Raw genomic sequence first — 19,973 nt, forward strand, 5'->3', positions numbered from 1 at the left:
GCAGTGCCAGCGGGACAGCCACTAGTGAAGTTTTAGCTCTAAATAACTGGACTTAAGTTTCTAGTTATGAAAAATTTCTAGATGGTTTAATTGAACTTGCGTATCTGCTTGCTGTGTGTTAACCTTTTGATCTGGAGTGTCATTAACTTTTTAAATAAACAACTTATGTAGAATGTCTTCTGCAGGTTACATTTTTCTGCAATTCAAGATTTTTTATAAACCTGATGCAGTTTAATTCTTAAAATACAGAATGGGATTATTTTTCAAATTAAATACTGTTCTTTTGAATGCTTGTCCTATTAGTGTGGTGCAACTCATCTAATGGAGCTAACTAAAACCACCTGCGTATGTGTATGCTAGCTTAAGTGTTATTTGATATTTTAGGAAATGGTTCTGTCCATGAAATGTTGCCCACATGTATAGAATGAAAGAGACTTTCAAAATTTAAACTCAGATAGTTTTAGTGGTTTCATGTCCTGGGAAGATACTCTCAAAATATTTCTGACTTAAGATCATTGATCCAAAATTTCATTTGGACAGGACATTGTTTAACTGAGCTAAAAAAGAAGTACTGGAACACTGTAATGTTTCTGTGAAGTTGTGTAGATACTAATTTGCGGTAGGAATTCAGAAAAGTTGAATGTAAATATGTGAATTTTAAAGCATTAAGAATTCTTGTTTCTCAAAGGTTTAAAGTCTACCATTGTCATACAAAGATTTTGCTGTGTTAAGGGTATCTTATTACCTCATTAGGTAACGGAGCTACAATTTCAACAATCCGTTCTTCCTGTTTGGTGGGATGTGCAATCACACAAGACCATTCAGACTCGCTTGTTCAGGCAGCTGCCATATCCTGCCTTCAACAGCTTCATATGTTTGCACCACGGCATGTCAACCTGTCCAGTCTGGTTCCCAGTCTTTGTGTGAGTACAAAATGCATCCCTTTTGTTCCTCAAAGTTTTATGTACATGCTTAGCAGAGGACAGGAGAAGTACTTAGCAAGGATACCCATGTGTAATAAGCAAGTCACATTTGCAAAAACACTGGAGTGCAATAAAAGGATGTCTGTCCCCAAGCCATTTTACATCTTTTCGGAACACTGCCCAAATTGAAGTCATAGGGTCTGATTCTCTTTCACCCTAGAGAGCACAAGAGAGCAAGCATTTATATATAATATGACTGAGTAAAAAGATGCTGAAATGCTCTGTTTCCTCCAACTGATTGCATGCACAGAAGGAAATGAGTTGGGGAAGGCAGGAGATTCTGGATTTATTTTACCACTGTCAGCATAGTAGATGCTGACATTCAAATTCTTGTGCTGCTGCTGTTAGCGTTGCTTTCTCCCTCCATTAGTGTTCTGTCAGCAAGTCCTGGCTTAAGCCTGGAAGTGAGGCAGAGGCTGGAACCCAAAACATACCAAATATGACTAAGAGGAAAGGTGTTGTCTGTGGGTGGGTGGGGTTCTATTATTACTATTTTTAAAATTATTTTTTAGAGAGTTCAGCAGTTCGATACTGAGAAATTTGAAGAGCTTCTCCCTAACGTCTGTTGGATGTTTTGCAAAGTTCTTTGTGTCGTTCTTTGTGGAACTGGTGGTTCTCTGTTACCTGAAGGAGTGCAATCCTACTTATGTCAACAGTGGACCTTTTTGTTAATCTGCAATCCAGACTTTCCCTAGGGCATCCTCTCATTGTTACATGCTTCCCCCTCCGCACTGACCCTTGCTCCTCACCCCTGGCGGAGCACTCCTGAGAGTGCAGTGTGTTCCCAGAATCTGTCGCTTGTCCTTTCACAAAATTTTGCCTGAGAGGGGTGCAACGTACCCAAAAGTAGGTAGACCCTTTTGTATGAATACAATGTACAACATGACAAATAATCCCTATAGCCATTTACTCTGTAAGTACTAGTGGTTAATATTACAGACAATGAAGTTCATACAGGAATGACTAGTGCTGTTTCGAAAACTTTTCCCAGGGTTTTCTGCTGTCTCTTTCCTGTTTCTTTATGGTCCTCTGCTAAACAAAAGCTATTTTCCTTCTCTTTTTTTCATATTCCTTATTTCCAAGTCATACTTAGTTTGATAAGTTTTCCTCTGAATTCTCTTGTGTATTTTTTTATACTGCAAATACATAGATTTGTAGGCAAGGTCTGCCTTATCTGCCCCATTAGCAAACTCTTCATTGCTTTCTAACTCACTTTTGAATGGAATTAATGAATTAATGCCAGGTATCAAAATCAAACCACCCAGTTCCACAATGTAGTTTCATTTCTTCTTCCTGCATTGCCTTCATAACCACTAGTTGTTTGCTTTGTAACTTAAAACGGGGAATACTCTTTCCATTAATTAAATCCCCCAAATGTTACATGTTTTAGTTCCATTAAAACAACCTCACTGTGATATTTAGAGGTTCTTTAAAGTCTGGGGTTTTTTTCAGGACTAAAATCTTGTATATTCATATAAGGAACAAAGATCTACTGTTAAAGTGCTTTATAAACTATACAACCCTTTCATTTAGGAAAGCAATTTCCATCCACATAATAACCTAATACCAAGAAAGCAAATGTGTATTTGGTTTATTAAAAACAAATTCCCCAGGGTAAATAAAGAATCAGAGTTCCTTAAAGAGAACTCTTCCACTGTGGAAAAACATACAGTTCTCTGTGCAGCTACTTCTCAGGAAAATAGGGACCATGCACAATTCTTCTATAAGAAAAATATTTGCTTGTACTTGAGGTGATCCAAAAGGAATTAGAAGCCAGTGTTGGTTAGCAAAGAAAGCTAAAGCTGTCTTACTGAGACGCACCTATAAAAACTTGCGCTATAAATTCTGTTACAAGTTTGAAATAGAAGTTTTTATGATAGCTGTCATGTGTGGTGCATCTGATGATGGCTTTTTGTTTAAAAGAATGTGATTTACAGCTATAGCAGAATATGAGGTTGAGTAGTACTGAAGAGTGTAACAGATTGGAAAGTATAATTAGTCTAAATCACACTGGCATAATAGTTGCAATATTTAAGCTCTTATCTCTTTAACCAGATAACAGCTGTCAGCTCTGTATATATCAGCTTTATTTTCATATTCTTACATTATAAAAAGTGCTTACTTCTGAACTTTCAAGATCTAGTAAAGAGCTTGGTACCCAGCAGCTCACACATGGGCATATAATTGAAAAGTAGAATGCTGTTAGTCCTTAGCAGCACTGATTTATTGATGTGGGGGTGCAGCAGTTCACTCACCTGTAATGGTTCTGATTTTTAGGTTCATTTGTGCAGTTCCCACTTGCTGCTTCGCCGGGCTGCAGTTGCATGTTTACGACAGCTTGCTCAGAGGGAAGCAGCAGAAGTGTGTGAATATGCCATGAGCTTAGCAAAAAATGCTGGAGACAAAGAAAACAGTGGCATCAGTAAGTATTTCTTTCATGTGGCCTTTTTGTAACAGTTGAGAACACATATGTGTGTTTATATGTGGTTTGCTTTCAGAGAGGGGGAGAAAAAAACCCACACCCCCCCAACAACAACAGAAAAAAACCCTAAAACTGTCCCTTCCAGCTTCAATAACTTCTGTCCACACCCCTGCTTACCTCTTGAATTTCACTTGTCATTTAGCTTTTTGTAAAGTTCGGACTTAAAATTCTCTGCCCCATTAAGACTGGCAATCAGATAGGGAGCACAGTGTATCTGCAGTGGAAACATTTTACGGTTTTTCTGGTACTTTAGGTCTTGCTCTTTTGAAAATTAACTTAATTGTATGCTCTTTGATTGAGATACCTGGTTGTGTTATATTCTGTTAGCAGCACGTCTGCAAAGCCTGTGGACTTTGCTGGTTGGTTCAATTCTTACATGTATCATTTTATTCTGAAAACAGGAGGCTCAACAGTGTTGATAAGCACAGTCTTCATAAAAACACAGAATCGTGATCTTATTCGTATTAAATCACATGAGTTAAGTCTGTCTCTGGAAAGATTCTTTAGAGTCCAGTACTATTAGGGGTTTTTACAAATTCATGGGGTATGTACCTTGAAGAGAGAGAGGTTTGGTTTGGGTTTTTTTGTTTTTTTAGTAATACTAGGAGGTGTTACTTGCCTTGAAGAAAATAAATTACATGAATTGCTGTATTAAAATCTTTCTGGTGTTAATTCAGAAGAAATTCAGTAACATCTTGGTGTATCATTGCCTGAACTGTACATACACAAATACACAATGTCCAATTCTAGTCTGTTATTCCAAATTCTAAAACTGAGTTAGTTATTTCAGAAAAGATTTCTCCTTATCGCTTTGCAGATATTAATCCTTTCGCACCAGGAGCTGGTTCTCGGCGAGATGCTCATTCCCGGCATCAGGGGGTTAATATAACAGAGACAGGCCTCGAAGGTGTCCTTTTTGGCATGTTGGATCGGGAGACTGATCGGAAGTTGTGCTCAGATATCCACGATACTCTGGGACATATGCTTTCATCGCTGGCAGTAGAAAACCTTTCTCACTGGCTAATGCTTTGTAAGGATGTCCTTGCAGCTTCCAGTGGTAAGTGTTCTCTAGTGTTCACATAAACGACAGTACGTCCTTAGGATTAGCATCTTCTGGCAATATTTGTTTGGAGCTAGTCTTTTATCCTAGTTAAGATGTAGCTTATATTATATATAGAACTTTGATTATAGTGCATTAAAACTTCCTTAGAAAGAAGAAATCATCAATGTTATGTTAAGTTTTAGAATATTGCTTTTAAGATTAGAAAGTTAGCCGCCTTAAAGTAGCATTTCCAGCAGAGAAGCAGTGTGATTATTACTCTGACATTTTAGTATCTTAGTGAAAGCACTCATATTCTTTTTAGGCTTTATACATCAGGACCATACAGAAAGAGGGGTGCTGTACACACTCTGACCTTTCTTTTGTGAGGTTTTGTGAGTTACTGATGTGATGATGGGTTACCACGGTGATGAAACTTTTACTTGTTGTTCAGCTTTGCAGACTTGTTTGCACAGATCTTGTCCTCAGAGACCTTATTCCTGTTTTTCAGCTTATAGGATGGTTGTGATGCAGATTCTGCTCATTTCCCTTGCATTTATACTTGTTTATTGGCATACTGTGAGTTCATCCTGAAGCTCTTTCTAAATGTTGCCAGCTTATGTCTACTGATGGGTCATGCTACCAATGATTTCTTTATGCAATGTAGTTACCATATATCTGCCCAGTGAGAAAGACCTCGTTTCCCGAGTTTGAAGTTGGCATGTCCTTTTCTTATTTCATGTGGGATGGGTTTTAAAGTTTTTAACATGGTTGTCCAATCTCTTATTTATTTATTAGTAGGTGAAATAAAGTCTGAGAGAACCATATTTAAATAAAATTCTCTCAGCTGTATTTTAAGCCAGCAACTTCATGTTGAACTCCTTTGATCCAGCTAACTGGCATATGAACAAAATCTGGTTTGCTTTTTAAGCACATAAGGTCCTGGATGCCTTCTGAAAACACTCTTCTTGTGAATTGACGTCATCCGTGTTTGATTTGCCATAGCCTCTTTCTTTCTTTATTGAATGCCTTGGCTCTTCAGCTGCTTAAATTTAGACTTTCTAAGAAGCATGCCTTAGTTGGGGCGGGTTAGGTTACCCTTGCAATAACTTCTTCTCATTTTCCTCTAATTATTGCCAGAGTAATTTTTGTCAGTATCTTGGCATTTTGGTAATTTAGACCTCGTCACTGAGATTTTATGTTCTCATTTCTGAATAGTAGAAGTGTATATGCATGTTTGATGAGCTGGTTTTTGTCCCTGTTTGGATTTTGGTTTTTTTTTTAATGTGATACCTGAGGTAATTTTATTTTCTGAAATGAAGTCTCACAGCCACACTTAGAGAAAAGAATTTTTTGAATGTTAAGCACATTTGTGGGTGCCATAAACTGCCTACTTGGTTGTGTATCTGTCCCATGGCATGGAACTTCTTAGTTTTGTTTGTTTAACATGCACTCTAGCTTTTACTTGAAACAGGAGCTGAATAGTTAAAAGCTAAGCTTTTTTTGGTTCTGAGCCTGGTAATCTCCTTACCCTGTTTATTGGCAATTTAATAGATTAATTTTCACAGCTGAGAAGTTTAGATGTGGGATGCAGTTGTAGTTGGTATCTGTGGAGAATTAATGGTACAGGAATTTATTTCATATCATTTAAGCTAAATAAAGGGTAATATAGCCCAGAGTAGAGGTGAAAAACATTTTGTTTACTGATATTCCTATGCCTTTCGACATTTTTCAAATGTTGTTGTTTCAACAGAAGTATCAGTTTGTTTTGAATCAGAGTGTAAGGAAAGGCTTGAATATGTCCTTAGCTGTCTTCTGTGGATTGCAAAAGTGGGATTTTTTTTTTTTTTTTTTTGATTGTTCACTGTTATAGACATGAGCACTGCTGCTCCCTTGGGAGGAGGGAAGGATGAAGAATCCGAGAAGAAGGATGAGATGGACGACGATACAATGTTTACCACCTTGGGCGAAGAGGATAAATCCAAGCCTTCTGTAGCACCTCGCTGGGCAACTCGTGTGTTTGCAGCAGACTGTCTGTGCCGAGTTATCATGCTGTGTGAGAATGCGAACAAGGCGCACTTTGATCTGGCACTGGCTCGTTCAGCCAGACTTAAAAACCCAAAAAGTAATTACAGAATGTGCATTTTTTGGTTTTATTTTTTTATTTTATTTTTGACACCTTTTTACAGCTTAAGGTTACACAACTAAGAAAAAAATATAAGCAGTTACCCTTTCACTTGAATGGTTAAAAACAAAGGAAATGGCCAGCAAAAGTCAATAAAACTGTAGTTGTATAACCACTGTAGTTACCATACTATGAACACAAAGAATGAGGTTTGCCGGAGAATATAAATTCTGACAGGCTGATCTGCTTGGGAAAAAAAACCCTTAGATTTGCAACCCTTTTCTCCAGTCTGAAATAGAAGCAGTATCTTCTAGCTAAGGGTGAGCTGGGAACAGTTTCTGAATTTAACATAATGATAGCAATGAATTAGACTTCAGAGATTATTTTGGCATCTCCAGACTGAAGGGATGCTACGAAAAAAGAAAGAGATAAGGCCAGGTAATTATTGATGTGGCATTGGTTGCGGAGAGAGGGGCGTGGGAGGGAGTTATAATAAGACATGGACACAGCTGCTTTATAAAGTTCATTCTTTTGGTATCTGTCAGAGTGATGAATGTTAGTTTTAAAGCTCATGTTTTGAAGGTACTTTTATGAGTTAGAGGATCAAAATTGAGAGGTTAGAGATGAGATAGTTGTTCTGTGAAAAAATGTTAACAGATGTTGGGAGATTTCTGTTCTTGAGTTGCCCATTTGTATTGTTTCTGGTGCATAGTGATTGTTTGTTTTCACCCATGTAGTGCTCATGAGGACTCTGTGCATGTAGGATGAATATCATGAGCATCCTAGAATGCAGGGGATTAATGGATTTTAGTGTCTGTGTTGTTGAGGGTGTCTGTTATGATATGGAGATTTATCAAGTCTTTCCTTGTGTTGCTTTGATGCAGTCTGGTTCCTGCACTGTGCATTGGTTTTGTGAGATCTTGTTTCTGACTTGATTTGAGGCTGAGGTCACTGTTTGAAGACTAAGAGGGAAGAGTTTTGAGAAACTTTTATTTTGAGATGGTGTTGTATTATAGATAACATCATGAAATAACTGCTGCTTATAGGATGCTGCAGAGGATTGCATATAATAATCCTGAGAATTTACATCTCTGAATTTATTTAAAGTGAACTTGATGTGTTTGGTATCATTGTAAAAAGGAAAACTCAGCAAACTTCTACCCCCCAACTTCAACTTCCAAAATATTTAAATTTTACTAACAGCTGCGACGGTCTGAAAAAGTAAGTGCAGACTTTACCACTTCGTAGTTTTTAAGTAATTTCCAGTCTGTCTCTACTGACATGCCTCCAAAAAGTTTCAGCTACAAAATAAACTTTTCTTTTTTGCCTTGAGACTTGAATATATGTAGAGCTTTCATAATTTGTGGGTTTTGTTAGTCACCCTGGATATTATGTTTTTAAATAATTTATTTTCATATTAGTTGTACGACATCTGGTAATTTTATATTGAGAGTAAGGAAAGAAATAAAATGAATAAATAGAGAAGAAGAATCCTTTCAGAAATGTTACTGAGTTAGATATTGTTCTTTTCTGCATGTTGTCTGCTGCTCGCTTACAGCCTTGGATGTGGCTTTTGGGAGCAGAACTAGAGGCAGTCAGTTTTTTGGTGTTTAAACTTGATGAGGTTTTCCTGTATCAGCAGGGGTCACTCTAAGCATAGGACTCAAACAGGAATTGACTTGAAGATTTTCTGTAGGTTGGGGGGGGGGGAATATTACTAAAATTAGCTTTACTAAATGTTCTCTTCTAAGCTATTCAGCCATTTACATACTCTATTCAATGCAACTTCTGTATATCATATATTTAATTTTGTTTCAAATTTGTGCTTAATTTTTAAGGTTGTCTGAGGAATAGAAGCCCTTGTATCACTTTAAGGGGTGGGGAAAAAAAAGAAAGAAAAATAGGTTACATTCTTTCCTGCCTTACTCCATACCCTAAATGTGGACCTTTGAAAAAGACTAGGTAAAATTTGTACATGTCAGTGAGGAAAATGTTACAAATATCCATCATGTTTGCTATCTTTTAAGTCACTAAATAGTTCTTTCTGTTTTGTTCTAAGATGACTTCTTAGTACTCCATCTCTCTGACCTTATTCGAATGGCATTCATGGCTGCAACTGATCACAGCAACCAGTTACGAATGGCAGGTCTTCAAGCTCTTGAAGACATTATCAAGAAATTTGCATTGGTTCCTGAGCCAGAGTTTCCAGGCCATGTGATACTGGAGCAGTATCAGGCTAATGTGAGATCTCCTTTATAAATTCAGGAAATTGTATATTTATGCCAATATGCTAGTATTAACTTTGAGAACATTTTATAACTTCAGAATACATGTGAAGAGATTTTTGTATGTGAAAATGTACTGAAGAGACACTTTTATTTACCTCTTCAAAATTTATTTTTGTATTTCTTCCTGTTTATTGTAATTTAGTAGCTGACTTAAGTAAAAATTCAGTAGCTATTGATTCTTCAAAGCCAAATATTACAAGTTACATTTAATTTTGGCAAGAGTGGCATTTCATTTTTGGAATTAGGAATTGGAAAATAACACTGATTCAGTTCTGGACTGAATCTAATAAATCTGTTTTCTTGGTAATTAATGAATATACTTCTGTTTAAATGAAAGCTACAAAAGTACAGAAATGGGAAGTGGGCAGTTGAAGATTTATTTTGGGGTATTATTGCTTTATTTTGTTGCATAGCTTAACTCTTTCACCTCTTTTGTCTTCACTGTGTCTTCAAGGTCTCTGCAAATACTTTTTAAAGGCAGGCTTTCATCCTTTTCACTTCCTGCTTTTTTCTTTTTCCTTCTGTGGTGCTGTAACCATTGCTTTTGTCTCTTTGACTCCATTCCTTTTGTTTCAGAAAAATGCTGCCTTATAACAACTGCCTGAAAGGTTTTTTTGTTAGTATTTGTCATTTTGGGAACTTGATGCAAATCCAACCATAAACATTTGATTTCACATCATTATTCCTTTGGACATCAAAAAGTCATTGGCTTCTTGAGCTTTAGTGTAAATTGCACCTGTAATACTTTAATGAGTAAAAGAATATCCATTAACAGAAGGAAGATAATACCACATATTTGACAAAGGTAGTTGAGGCTTAAAAACGCAATGGGCAAGCAGGAGAAAACTGGTTTAGGACTTTGTTGTTGTTTAAAGAATACTATTGCAAATGTCTGCTAGACAGCAAGGATAAGTTTGGGGTGTAACTATAATGCCAAAATTGGCAATCTTGTTTTGCTTGTTTTGTATATGTGATTGAGCCTTAAACAGGTGAGATGAAGAATGTTGTGTCACTGTTGTTTTAGTTGATTTTTTTTAATTTTTCTTCCTGTCAACAGGTTGGAGCTGCTCTGAGGCCAGCTTTTTCCCAAGATACACCATCTGATATAACTGCAAAGGCCTGCCAGGTACAGAGGAAAATGTTCAGATAGTATAAGACAAACTGATTTTCCTTCTCTTTGGAAGAAGGGTGCAGAAGAGAAGTGGTAGCAAATGGCTGGAAAATTTTGTAAACCTAAGCCGTGATGTTTTTGCAACATCTTTTAGTCTCCTAGTAACATATTTTGTTCCTCAGAAGTGCAGAAGTCCTTTTAGGGAGCTATGTCAGGAAATACTTAGTCTTTCTGAAACTAATTATGTCAGTAATTATGTCAATTCTGCATTTGTTGCTAAAAGAAAAAAAAAAAAAAAGAGAAAAAAACCCTTGCTTAATGAGACCAATAGTAATATATTTATTGAGATGCCTTTCAGTCTGACCAAATATTCAGATTACTGATAACTTACCTTTAAACACTAAACTTCCATTCTGATTAATACTCTATTTTAGATTTTAAAAGATCTGAGCATTCTCATTACAGTCATAGTAACAACCTCTCAGTGAAAATTCAGTGAAAGATTTTTTTTTTGTGTGTGTGTGTGTTTTTTCTTGTGTGTGATCTTGTGCTACTGTAGTTTAAAACAGCTATCAGCAACATAGCTGTAGTAGTATCTGGTATGTGGTTTACACAGCTAAATTACTACTGTAGTTTAAATCAGCAGTTTAATTAGCTATGCAAACATCAGTTTTAAAACAATAACTTTGTGTATGTGAGTTTTGTTTAGTAAATCTTGGTCCAACAGGACTGTGATTTTGTGGTGGTGTTTTATACTCTTAATTTCCAGCAAAACTTGTAAGGATAGATCAAATATGGCATAATTTGGTATCTATACATAGGAAAGAATATGCTCATCTTATCTCACAGAACATTTCTGTGCATTTAAAGCTGGATGAAGAGGCATTTTGTGTGAAAACATGTAACATTCCTTATAACTTGTCAAAATCTTCCTTATTCAACCAGTTTCAAAGTGGATGTGTGCACTTACAGGACCAAATGGTTAGAGATGAGGTTTGGATATTTAACTCTCTCTAGAAGTTACATGGACAGAGATGAGCTGCACTGAATGAGTTTGATGTTGTTATAGTTTTATGTCATTACTGAAACAGCTGATTTGCCCAGCAGCAGGAGCGAAGCTGGTCTTAGTCCTACTGTGAATGAATTACGGATTTGTGACAGATTTTCAGCAGCCTTGTCCTGTGCACCTTCGGGATGCTTTTTTTGTTTGTGTTTACTTTAAATATATTCATCATTCCAGATCATGAGAGGCATTTCCCCAAAGTTTTTCATGGATCTGGTTCTCCAAAAGCAAAATAAATAAATTGGAGATAGTACAAAAATGCCATGAAAAAAGAGTTTGTAAAACCTGAATCGCTTGAGTTCTGTGGGGTTTTTTTTGCTTCTGTTCCTTATTGTGGTAGAATCGCCACCAGAATCAAAGCAGCTCTTCTGAAAGAATTTGTCCCTATTTGTAGAAAAGCAGCTGCACCAGAATTCTTTTATAGCCTGAGTTATGTCTGGGCGTGAATGTGTTTCAGAGGATGAATGCCAATGTATAGCACTAGACAGGAATAGCTGATCTGTATAATGTTTGTATTTTAAGTACCTGTTTGGGTCCATTTAATTCAAATGAAAAGTGGGCAGACACCCAACTGTCTGTCCACCATGTCTCCAATTGATTGTTCTACATTTAGAACTATTGGTTCCAGATCAGAGTCCAGTTGCTTAAAGATTTTTATTTCACTCATTTCTAGGTGTTTTCTTGACATTAACGATCTTGAAAGCTTCTCATTAGTATAGAGCCTTGATACATAATTTGAGAGGTGTGGGGTTTTAAAGGTGTACTTTTATTGATTGCTGTCCAATATATTCTTCACAGTAAATGCAGTGACCCCATTACCTGAATGATTTGACCAGACACTTGGGAACAGAATAAAAAAATTATTACTTATTTATGGAGGATTAAAAAACTATTTTAAATATTTTCCATGTGTCTGCTAAGGTCCATTTTAATATACTTTGCAAATACGGCCTTTGTAACCACTCACCTAAGTAATTCTGTTATCAGGGGTAGGGAGAAAATAAGAAAAACCTCAGAATTTTTATATTAAGCAGGAAAAGAGCTGCTAAGTTTTTTGTGGTGGTTGTTTTGGGTTCTGTTTTCTTAGAGGGCTGGAGTGTTTTTCATTTATAAGGTTGTTGGGTTTTTTGCTAGTTTAGAATGACTCTAAACTTTGTTGTCTAGGTATGTAGTGCTTGGATAGGAAGTGGCGTTGTAAGTGACCTGAATGATCTCCGCCGAGTTCACAATCTTCTTGTCTCTTCCCTGGATAAAGTGCAAGCAGGAAAGGGATCTTCTAGCCAGCTTTACCGAGAGAGTGCAACTACTATGGAAAAACTTGCAGTTCTGAAAGCATGGGCTGAGGTAAACATTGACCATTAAATCTTTAAAAGTTTGAAAAGATTTTGCAGTGTAATAGCAGTCTTACACCTCACTGGCTGTTCAGCCAGTGAGCCTTGCACCTGCCCTCCTTCTTACCTGTTGCAATTCCACTACTGTGAGGCTTTCATATCTCTATCTTTCTCTGTTCCTTTTTCTGCCATTCTGTCAATCTATTTTTATAGTGAGGCTTGATTGTTCTTTGTTTTACTGCACTTTTCTGTATTAAAGTATACACTCATACCCTCTCGGATTTTGATTTTCCTTCCATCTTTGCTCTTAAACTTAAAAAACCAAAACCCAAACAACTTTAAAATACATTCTGAGAAAATATTGCAGTTAATTAACTAGGAGTTTATCGAAGTGTTTGTAATAAATTACAGGCTTAATGTAGATACAGTTGGGGAATGGCTGGAATATGAGAAATCTTCCAGCTATTTACAAAAAACAGTTAGCACTACTTACATTGCCTTGCTTCCCAAAATGTTACTTGCATGCTGTAGAGCTCTACATATAATTACACAAATGGTATTTTGGTTTCTGTTAGTGTAGTACTTAAAGGTTTGGTTTTTCTTTTCATTAAATTTTCTTGGAAGTTACTTTTGAAATTACAAAGGAAAGTATTAACATTTCAGCTGTGTAATGTTAATCACCCCATACTGTAATTTTCAGCTTTGATATGGAGCATCTGTTGTGTGAAGACACTTACTTCTATTTCTTTTCTAAAAATGCTTATTTTTACTGTATTTTTCTGATATTTCTGCTTATTCCCATATTTATCTATGTTTTTGAAAATCCTTTTATTCTTTCATAGCATCTATCAAAGATAAACCTATAAATGTTCTTGTATTCATGTAACACATTTAAAGCCATTTTCATGTCTTTGATGCCTAATCTGCTCCCCAAAAGTGGCAATTACTCTAATTTATCTAGTAGTTCTTAATGTAGGTTGAAGAAACCTTTGCAATAAGCATGCATTGATCTAATTAAATCAGTTATTCAAATCAATATGTCTGTGTAGAGCAGCAGTAATTGACGGTTTTTAGAAAAAAGTGTGTAGTTAGATTGTTTCAGGAAAGTGCCATTTATGCCCCTGAGTGTTATGTACTGGTAGAAATAAAAGAAAAAATATTTAAATAAAACGTAATTGTATTGCAATACTCTCTTTCCCAGTCATTTTCCAGTGAGTCATCTGTGTAGGGAGTCTGTTACTTTCACATGGGAAAGACTGCTGTGTTTTTTTCTTTTTAGGATCTCACAGCATGTACTTTCGTATCTGGTTTTCTTCTAGGTGTACGTTGTTGCCATGAAAATTAAGAAAGAAGCAGAGACCAAACCAAAGCGTGTTTTAAAGAGCACAGAGGAGGATGAGGATGATTTTGGTACTGTAGATGAGTTGCCACCAGACAGTTTGATAACACTTGTACAACCTGAACTGCCTGCACTTAGCCGTCTCTGGTTAGCTGCACTGAAAGATTATGCTCTTTTGACTTTACCAGCTGAATTTGCTACCCAGCTTCCACCAGATGGTAAGCACTGGAATTTCTTTTGTGGTGTTGTGAAAAACAGAAAGAAACCCTTAGCTGAGACTTCAAAATTCTGTAAATTATTTGGCAGGCATGTTTTTTATGCAAGTGATAAATTTCTGCCTATGTGTAATAAGAATGTATGTTTGAAGTTTGCGTGTGCTTTTTTCCTTCAATCTGCAATGAAGATATTATTTATCTGAATCACAGAGATGATTAAAACCATGTCTTTGTAGAATTAAGAATACTTCTACACCTCTAATACTTTGATATCAAATGCAAAGAGATGTTTACTGTAAGAAAAACATCTTGAGATTAGCCCTTGAGATCAGAGCAGATACTGTCTTATAATATTTTACTGAGTTAAGAATGCATCTTCTATATGAAAAATGCTGCAAGACCTGATGACCTTGCCTGCCTTTCTTGCTCTCTGCTTACTGTTCCACTGTGGCCATTGCACTGTCTTATGAGAGGTACTAATGTTGCTCCTTCACAAGGAGAATTGGAATGCACTGTCACTAACAGTCTGAATATGTACATTATCAAACATGTACAGAGTATGTGCTTTTTGTCTATTACTTGCAGAGAATTTCAGAATTTACCTTTGCTTTGCTAATTTAACAGGGGGAGCATTTTACACTCCAGAAACAATTGATACAGCTAGACTGCATTACCGAAACTCCTGGGCTCCCATACTACATGCAGTAGCACTTTGGCTAAACAGTACAGGATTTAATGCTTCAGAGTCAACAGAAGAGAGTGCTGCAGCAATGCCCAATTCACAGAAACGTGCTACAGCCATGATGTTAAACCAGACACCTGGAACTCCACCTACTGCTAAATCTTTGCCGGAGATAAACAAAGACCGAATGCACTTAATTTTGGGTAAGAGTTATAAGTTTAGAGTTCAGTAGCAGCACATTATGGTATGAAATGGTATGGGAATAAGAAAAGATACTTTGACTTGAAATCTGGGAAGTCTAAAATGCATCACATGTCTGGACAGTAATGTTTCAAAGTACCTCTGACGACTCCTCTCCATATCTCTCTGCCTTCTGTGTTCTTCATAGCTTTGACAGATTATTTGTCGGTGTGATTATTGTGATTTTTATAGACAAGTTGTATATCTAGTTTATTTATGTAATTGAATAAAATGAGTAGGAACTGTTCTACACTGTAATATAATTCAGATGAAACAAAATATTATGCTTCAAAGACACAAAAGCTGTAAAGTTAATTGAAATACACACCCTCATAAAAACCCAGTTCAGTAGAGATGGATATTTGTCATGGAGTAGCTTTTGCATCAGTTTTTCATCTGAGAGTAGCACTCACTGTTTCCCTTTGTTGTTATCTAACAGCTTTAAGAGGTGGATGTGATTGCTTATTCTGAGGAATGTCAACAGTTTGCTGAGATATATAGATATTTAAAACCAGAATTAAGTGCCATGTGTATAATATGAATATTGGATAATTTCTGAGGCTTAACTTCATCTCAGTTATCTTTAAATTTAAGAGTTAAATTAAATAAAACTCAGTTTACAATTGAAGGATTCAGAATTCTGATTTACAGATCTTTAGAACAAAGTGTGGATTTCCATTCAGTAATCGTAAGTTGCTTGCTGTCACTGTTTAATATTTTTCCTGCCAAATTTTGGGGAAGACATGATGCGGAAGAGAAAGCGAATACAACTCTGTTTCTAATACATGAACTTTCTTTTCCTTTAAAGGAAGAAGAATTGAGAAAAACGTGTATCTTTCTAAAGTTGTTAAGAATCTGCTATACTTACAAATAAATTAAAAAAAAAGAAAACTTGGTTTTATGATGATGTGAACATTCTTTTTAATTATTGCTCTTTTCAGGTGTTAGTATACAGTTTCTGTGTTCCCCACGACCTGAAGAGCCTGTTGAGCATGTTACATCTTGTTTACAAGCACTTCATACTTTATTGGATTCCCCTTGTGCCAGGATCCATATTGCAGAGGATCAGGTACTGTATGAGCATGTTGTAACAATCAGCTTTTTCTAGGTGTTGGTCTTTCATCAGCGATGATTACAAAAGCTGTAATTATTTTTGTGTGAGAAAAGTATTTCCTCATCATAAGCAAGTGATATAACAATTAGGAATTGTTAAGTCCTAACTAATTTTTTTATATGTGTTTTGTTTTACTGTAGCTCCTTGGTGTTGAACTCTTGAGTGTGCTTCACCGACTCCTCCTGACCTGGGATCCTCCTTCAGTGCAGCTGCTGGTTACAGGAGTTGTCCAGCAGATAGTAAGAGCAGCTCAAGATTATTTGCAGGAAAAAAGGAACACCCTAAGTAAGATTTTGAAAACACGGCTTGCTTTGCAGAGTAAATAAGCAACAGGTTTTCATATCGGGAAAGGAACTCAAATACATTAGAGTATGGTTACACTGAGGAGGAAAATGCTGTGTATTCCACAGATACTTTTGATGTATTCATAATCTGACTTGCTGATTTCTTAACTCTTCTAAGATACAGTTTTTCTTCCTCTGATCATTCTAGTGGTTATTCTTTTCATGTTATGGTTTTCATTGATTTTTCTCAAATATGAATGATGAAAATTATACCCAGCACACTACTTAAGGTCTTACTAATACCTTGCTCAGTTTCATTAATTTTTCTCTATTGACTGCCTCATTAGCACTTCAGTTACCTTTTTTCTGAAGTTTAATGGTTCAGCCCCCAATGTAGGCTCTTGTGGTGTGTCCCTGGCACAACTGGAATTCATGAGGTGAGTGAGCTGCTACTGGAACCGGTGTCAAAAGTTGCCTGCCCAGGAGAACTTGCCAGGAAGTGGAGCAGACTTGTGTCTGGGTTCTTACTTCACTGATGTTCAGGGTGTGTCAGCATCCAGGAGCTCTGGGAACAGGGTGTGCAAACAGGAGCAAGGCTGTTGGCATGGAAAGGCATGCTCACCCAGCCTAGAAGTGCTGCTTAAGACTGTACAAGACTGCTAGAGTCAGCATAATGATGGCAGTGACATACAGCAAGAGGCAGTCTGCTGACTGAGGAACAATCACCTCTGGTGCATCAGAGGTCTAATGACCTGGCTTGAAATTCAGATGAAAGCCCTGATGTGACTGTCCTCCAGGTACTTGTCTGTGCAGCCAGGGCTGGAAGTGACATTGGTCTCACCTGTGAGATCTGAAGGAAATGCATGTGAAGGTGAGCAGACTGTGTAGTGTCAGGAAAGGCAAATGGAAGAATGACGTGTTCTTCCCAGAGATCCTGCAGGTGCAGAAGCCCAAGCCCCATGTGTCACAAGGAGGGACAGCCATAGGCTATGCTGGAATACAGCCCTGGAGGATGAGACTTGCACAAAGGTGGAGGCTGCAAGGTTGTGACTTCCAGCAACAAAAGGCTTTATCTCCAGACATCCAGTTGGAGAACACTATAGAGATCTGGCAAGAGGTGAAGAGGAACAAGCTGTCAGGGTAGGTATCTGGGCCACCCGTCCCTCTTTGACAGGTCAGAACTGATACCTCTAAGGGGAAGTGAAGGGTGATAGCAGTCAGGAACTCTCTTCTTGTTTGCCACAGACTGCCTAATCAAGAAGAGGAGGTGGGTGAAGCCATATTAAACCAACTGGAAGAAGCCTTCCAATCATGAGCTGTGGGAGTCTCATGGGAGACTTTCACCATCCAGACACGTGCTGGAAGGGCAACGCTGCAGGATGCTAACAATCTGAAGCTTTCAGAAGCGTATGAGGCACAGGTTTTTTTCAGTCTGGATGCTGGACAGTCCAAATAAGGGAGGTGCTCAGTGGATCTGCTCCTCACTAATATGGAAGAAATGGTTATGAAGGTGTGATGGGTTAACCCTGGCTGGATGCCAGGTGCCCACCAGAGCTGTTCTATCACTCCCCCTCCTTCTCAACTGGACAGGGGAGAGAAAATATAACAAAGAGCTTGTGGGTCGAGATAAGGATAGGAGAGATCACTCACCAATTACCGTCACGGGCAAAACAGACTCAGTTTGGGGAAAAATTAACTTGATTTATTACAAATCAACCGGAGTAGGGTAATGAGAAATAAAACCAAATCTCAGAACACCTTCCCTCCACCCCTCCCTTCTTCCCGGGCACAACTTCACTCCCGGATTCTCTACCACCCCCCCAGCGGCACAGGGGGACAGGGATGGGGTTTACGGTCAGTTCATCACACGTTATTTTCTGCCGCTTCATCCTCCTCAGGGGGAGGACTCATCACACTCTTCCCCTGCTCCAGCGTGGGGTCCCACCCACGGGAGACAGTCCTCCACGAACTTCTCCAACATGGGTCCTTCCCACGGGCTGCAGTTCTTCACGAACTGCTCCAGCATGGGTCCTTTCCACGGTGTGCAGTCCTTCAGGCACAGACTGCTCCAGCGTGAGCCCCCCACGGGGTCACAAGTCCTGCCAGAAAACCTGCTCCGTGGGCTCCTCTCTCCACAGATCCGCAGGTCCTGCCAGGAGCCTGCTCCAGCGCGGGGTTCCCACGGGGTCACAGCCTCCTTCGGGAACCCACCTGCTCCGGCGTGGGGTCCTCCACGGGCTGCAGGTGGATATCTGCTCCACCGTGGACCTCCATGGACTGCAGGGGGACAGCCTGCCTCACCATGGTCTTCCCCACGGGCTGCAGGGGAATCTCTGCTCCGGCGCCTGGAGCATCTCCTCCCCCTCCTTCTTCACTGACCTTGGTGTCCGCAGGGTTGTTTCTCTTGCATGTTCTCACTCCTCTCTCCGGCTGCCGAATACCGCCGTCCCAACTTTTTTTCCTTCTTAAAAATGTTATCACAGAGGCGTTACCACTATCGCTGATTGGCTCGGCCTTGGCCGGCGGCGGGTCTGTCTTAGAGCCGGCTGGTATGGGCTCTGTCGAACACAGGGGAAGCTTCCAGCAGCTTCTTACAGAAGCCACCCCTGTAACCCCACCCGCTACCAAAACCTTGCCACACAAAACCAATACAGAAGGTTAATGGTAGCTGTGGCCGTAGCAGCCATGAGGTAGTGGAGTTCATGATCCTGAGGGAAATGAAGAAAACAAGTAGCAGAGCAAAAGCTTTGGCCTGACTTAACAGACTTGGGCTTGTGCAGGGAGCTTGCAGATGAGATCTTGTGGTCAGCTTCCTAGAAGGGCAAAGGAAAGAGATGGTTCATCTTTGGTGACAAAAAATAGCTCATCCAAAAGTGCAGGATGCCAAACAGGCATGGCAGGAGGCTGACTTGGCTGAGCAGGAACTTCTGACCGAGCTCAAGTGTGACAAGGAAGTGTATGGATGGTGGAAGTGGGGGCAAACTGCCCAGGAAGACTCCTGAAGATTTCTGCTCAGATACGGAGGAGTGGAATTAGGAAAGCCACAATTTGGCTGGAGCTGAGACTGGTGGTGAAAGTCAAATGTGACAAGAAGGGCTTTCATAGATAAGTTGGCAGCAAAAAGACCAAGGAGATTTGGACCTGCTGCTGAATGGATTGGGTGATCTAATGACAAAACACGTTGGGGGAAAAACGGGGGCACTATTATCTTCTTTGCTTAGTCCTCCTGTGTCTCTGTGTCTAGTGAGCAAGTTTAGGGGAGAGAATTGCTACCTACAGTAGATGAGCATCAGGTTAGGGACTGCTTAGGTAAAAGCTGGACATACCCTGGGACTGGATGGGATGCATCTGAGGGAGCTGGCTGATGACATGCTGCTGCAGTCATCTTTGAAAAGCTGTGGTGCTCAAGGAAGCTTTCCAATCAATGGCAAAAAGTAGATGCTATGTCTAATTTCCAATAAGTAAAGACATGAGGCAGGTTTTGTGATACTATGTGCCAGTAAGCCTCCTGTGTGTGTTTGAAAGATTTTGGAGTAAATTCCCTTGGAAAGGACTTCTGAGTACGTGAAGTTGAAGAATGCGATTTGAAAAGTGAGCACAGACTTACCAAGGACAAATAATGCCTAATTGCCCTCTGTGATGAAATAACTGGCTTTGGATGAAGGAGTCATGGGTAT

At 38.7% G+C, this 19,973-nt stretch overlaps 1 protein-coding gene across 6 annotated transcripts in view; it reads left to right on the forward strand.

The window, feature by feature from the left end:
* HEATR5B (HEAT repeat containing 5B) overlaps positions 1-19,973 on the forward strand; it is a 62,003-nt gene that overhangs the window by 29,472 nt on the left and 12,558 nt on the right. For 5 of the 6 annotated variants that reach the window (XM_052805387.1, XM_052805386.1, XM_052805388.1 and 2 more), the window contains exons 21-31: positions 754-923; positions 3,261-3,405; positions 4,283-4,522; positions 6,378-6,629; positions 8,689-8,870; positions 9,975-10,043; positions 12,256-12,435; positions 13,742-13,979; positions 14,601-14,861; positions 15,840-15,967; positions 16,153-16,297. In XM_052805387.1, coding sequence (XP_052661347.1) covers positions 754-923; positions 3,261-3,405; positions 4,283-4,522; positions 6,378-6,629; positions 8,689-8,870; positions 9,975-10,043; positions 12,256-12,435; positions 13,742-13,979; positions 14,601-14,861; positions 15,840-15,967; positions 16,153-16,297 — 2,010 coding nt within the window. The remainder of the gene's footprint in view (positions 1-753; positions 924-3,260; positions 3,406-4,282; positions 4,523-6,377; positions 6,630-8,688; positions 8,871-9,974; positions 10,044-12,255; positions 12,436-13,741; positions 13,980-14,600; positions 14,862-15,839; positions 15,968-16,152; positions 16,298-19,973) is intronic. The other variant, XM_052805391.1, reaches the window with a different exon arrangement.

The sequence above is a fragment of the Harpia harpyja genome, chromosome 13, assembly GCF_026419915.1.
Source record: "Harpia harpyja isolate bHarHar1 chromosome 13, bHarHar1 primary haplotype, whole genome shotgun sequence".
In the NCBI taxonomy this organism is placed as follows: domain Eukaryota; kingdom Metazoa; phylum Chordata; class Aves; order Accipitriformes; family Accipitridae; genus Harpia; species Harpia harpyja.